At 42.2% G+C, this 3,544-nt stretch overlaps 1 protein-coding gene across 1 annotated transcript; it reads right to left on the bottom strand.

Annotated features, from left to right (window-relative positions):
• Positions 1-414: 414 nt before the first annotated feature.
• LOC121982870 (NDR1/HIN1-like protein 12) lies at positions 415-1,369 on the bottom strand. The gene has a single exon (XM_042535897.1). The coding sequence runs from the start codon at positions 1,096-1,098 to the stop codon at positions 442-444; it is 657 nt and encodes a 218-aa protein (XP_042391831.1). The 5' UTR covers positions 1,099-1,369; the 3' UTR covers positions 415-441.
• Between the last annotated feature and the right edge of the window lie 2,175 nt (positions 1,370-3,544).

Genomic DNA, 3,544 nt, shown 5'->3' with positions numbered 1-3,544 from the left:
TTAACTTTAAAAAATGTGTTTAAATTTGTGAACTTTAAAATGTGTTTAGAGTTTGATTATAACACGATTTCACATGTTCATTAAGAAGATTGTTAGAAAGATGATCAAGCTTAATTAATTAATAGGTTATCAAGAACTAGTATGGAGTCATATATTACCTTTATAATGGATCAAGCTTAAGTACCAGTTCAAGCCGAAGACTTTCGTGTTATTATTATCTTTTAGTTTATTTTAAATATTTTAAAATGATAAAATTTAGCTCTTACATAAACAATAATATATACCTAAAGAGTTTATTTATGTAATTTATAAAATTTAAAGAGCTTAGTGTCAGCAATTATATAATTGAAATCAAAATTTTAAAATAGTTAATAGATTTTATAATTGTAAACAATTCTTATAAAATTTGATGAAGAAAAAGACATACATTTCTCATACATTTTACAAGAAATAAATGGAACATCTCTTATTCTTGGAGCCCACCGTGATGAGACCGTCGGCCCCACCCACGTCCACGTTGCAACTCACGTGCAGTCGGTGCCTTCTCGTATCCAACGTCGACACGCTGAACCGGATCACCGACGTCATCTCCAGCCGGAACCCCACCGAGCCCTCCGCCGCCTCCCCCGCGATCATCGCGGCAGCCGGTGCTGGAGCCACCCCGGAAGCCTCCCCGCTCACCGCTTTTGTGTTCTTCGGAGGCTGGTAGAAAGGCGCTGCCGCCGGCATCGGGCCACCGGAGCCGACTCGATCGCTGCGGTAGTAGACCGAGCAGAAAATAGAGTCGTAGGAGATGGAGATCTTACCGTTCGGGTTCCGGACGGAGACATTGAAGTTGAAGGAGAGGCCGCCTCCGTCGCCGGGGGAGGAGAGGCCGGCGGCCGAGAAGGATAGGACGTGGAAGCGTGGGCGGTGGGGGCGGAGCGCGAGCCAGAGGACGAAAAGGAGGATGCCGGCCACGAGGAGGAAGGACAGGAAGACGGAGCAGATTAGCTTGATGGCGCGCCTAGTGAGGCTGCTGCGGACCGCAGCCGGCCGGTAGAAGAACCGGTTGGGGAAGAGGTGGTGAGTTGGCGAAGAAGGGAGCTCGGCGGACATGACCGACGGCGGCGGTGCCGCGCTGTTTGTTTAACGGCGAGGATATAAAGGCGCGAAGATAGCGGGAAGTTGAAGGCATGTCAGAAATTGAATCCTCATACTTCATATTTGCTTTCTCCAGACACAAAGGAAGGAATACTCTCATGCATGCTCCCTTCCATGGAGAATGCCGCCCACATCATAGATATAGAACTCACATTCTCTTATGGTATCTCCTAGGCAAGAATCTTAAAAGTGAGTATTTTTTTTGTTTTTCAAGTGTCCTATTCAATGGTGGAGCAGTCTGGATGATCTATTCATGCTGTGGGTGTCAATGTAGACGCTATCATCTTAGGTTAATCTTCTCTTTCTATCGATACCAACACCATTACCCGGACTAGCCTTCTCTTTCTGCTAATACTGACCTGATCTTCTCTTTCCCTTATTTTTTTTCCTTCCTCCCACGTAAATCTCTTTTTCATCCCCATTGGACCCCTGGGCTACAGCCCAGATAGCCACAAATATGGCTTTGCCCTTGGTCACATTCCCATGGAAATTAAAAAATCTCTCACATTTCCATTATAAACAAAAATCCTTATAATTTTTTTAGGCTCCATGCTCAAAACTTCCCTAACAAAAAAAATAATAATATTTTTTTTAACGGTAAAGTCATTGCCTCATGAAAAACTTAGGTTCCAAACGGCTAATTCTATATATATAAGCTAATACTCCTCTTTGCAAACCGCAGTGGCACCTCCTTCTCCTCTCCTTCCCTCTTCGTAAGTCCACAGTAAGCTATGCCCTTGTCTCCTTCCTCTCCTCTCTACAACGACACTTCCTTCTCTTCTCAATAGTCACTACAACAAAAATCCTCATAGACATCAGTGGAACAACAACGGTTTTAAGCAAAAACCGATGTCTTTGAGTATTTTACACCGGTTTTTCCAAAAACCGGTGTCTATGAGCGCAGATTTTAGCTCATAGACATCGATTTTTTAGGCGATGTCTATGAGCGCCCTTTTTTTCGTTAATAGACACCGATTTTAACATTGGTTTTATAAAACCCGGTGTTAATGAATCAAAATAAAATATTTTAATTTTCCCACTAGCCAAAATTTGCAACACTGTGAAGTTTCCTCCAAACCTAAATCTATATCGCGCCCCTTCCTCCGCGCGACCATCTCTCTCGCCTAAACCTAAACCTAAACCTAAACCTCCGACCATCCGACCATCTCTCTCAGCCTAAACCTAAACCTCCGACCATCTCTCTCAACCTCATCTCCCTCTTCCCCCTTCCTAGATCGACACCCCTTCCTCTCCCGATTAGGATCAAGACACGATGCCCTTGCTTCTCCGTCCAACCACACTGCATCTCCTCCAACTCCTCCATTTGGTTGAGAAGAGGAGACCTGGTATCTCCTCCAACCACACCGCATCCTTTTTTGACTTTATCTTTTCCGAGATCTGGTATCTATTTGGTCTTTGTTCTCTAGAAATGAAAAATGTAGCTATGATGTGTTTTTGTGCTGGGGTTTTAGGAAGCTGCGCTGCAGTCTAAGGTGACCACCAAAGTCTACTTCGACATCAGCATCGGCAACCCGGTGGGGAAGGATGTGGGCAGGATTGTGATAGGGTTGTACGGGGATGATGTCCCTCTAACCGCAGAAAATTTTCGTGCTCTTTGCACAGGTCACTTCATCTTCTCTTTTGTTTTTTTTGGTTTTGTTCTTGATTTTTTTCTCCGCCCAACAGATTTCTGTTTCGTTTGATTGGTGAAAGTATTTGCATTATGTGACTATTTTGATCAGGTGAGAAAGGCTTCGGTTACAAAGGATCTGCATTTCATTGTGTGATCAAGGATTTCATGATCCAAGGAGGAGACTTTGACAAGGGGGAAAAAATAAGAACCCTCTGTAACCCTAACCTAACTTTATTACTATTTTATTCTCCAAATTCTTAACTAAGGTTAAATTTTGAACAAATGTGTGATTTGCCCCTTTTTGTAAATTTTAGGCAATTCATATAAATAAGGAGAATTCTAATAAAATATGAAATAGTAGCTTCTATCAATGATTAAATAAAAAAAAAATTTTAATTGTTTTTTGTTATCTGGAATCTTGATCCTTCCCTCGACAGTCAAATGAAGTTGAGAGGTTATCACATTTCTGTAGTCATAGTAGTTTGCATGCCATTGGCGATCAATTTATCAGAGTACCTAAACTTGATTCTATTTAAAATTTTGTTCTTCACTACTGTGTTTTCACCTAATGCCTGAGTAGTTCAATATTTGAGATCTCGAATTCCTTTGAGGTGCATCTTCAATTGGACTTCCTATTTAGCAAATGATATCCAGGTTATAACTGCATGACGAAAGCACTCGACGTTATGTTAGCTCGATCTTGGGCTAACATAAGTTCTTTTACTTGGACGTAGGTGGAGACATGGAGCTGCCGGAATGGTGCAAACT

Source organism: Zingiber officinale, chromosome 5A (genome assembly GCF_018446385.1).
Source record: "Zingiber officinale cultivar Zhangliang chromosome 5A, Zo_v1.1, whole genome shotgun sequence".
NCBI lineage: Eukaryota > Viridiplantae > Streptophyta > Magnoliopsida > Zingiberales > Zingiberaceae > Zingiber > Zingiber officinale.
This window is presented reverse-complemented; position numbering and strand designations above follow the sequence as displayed.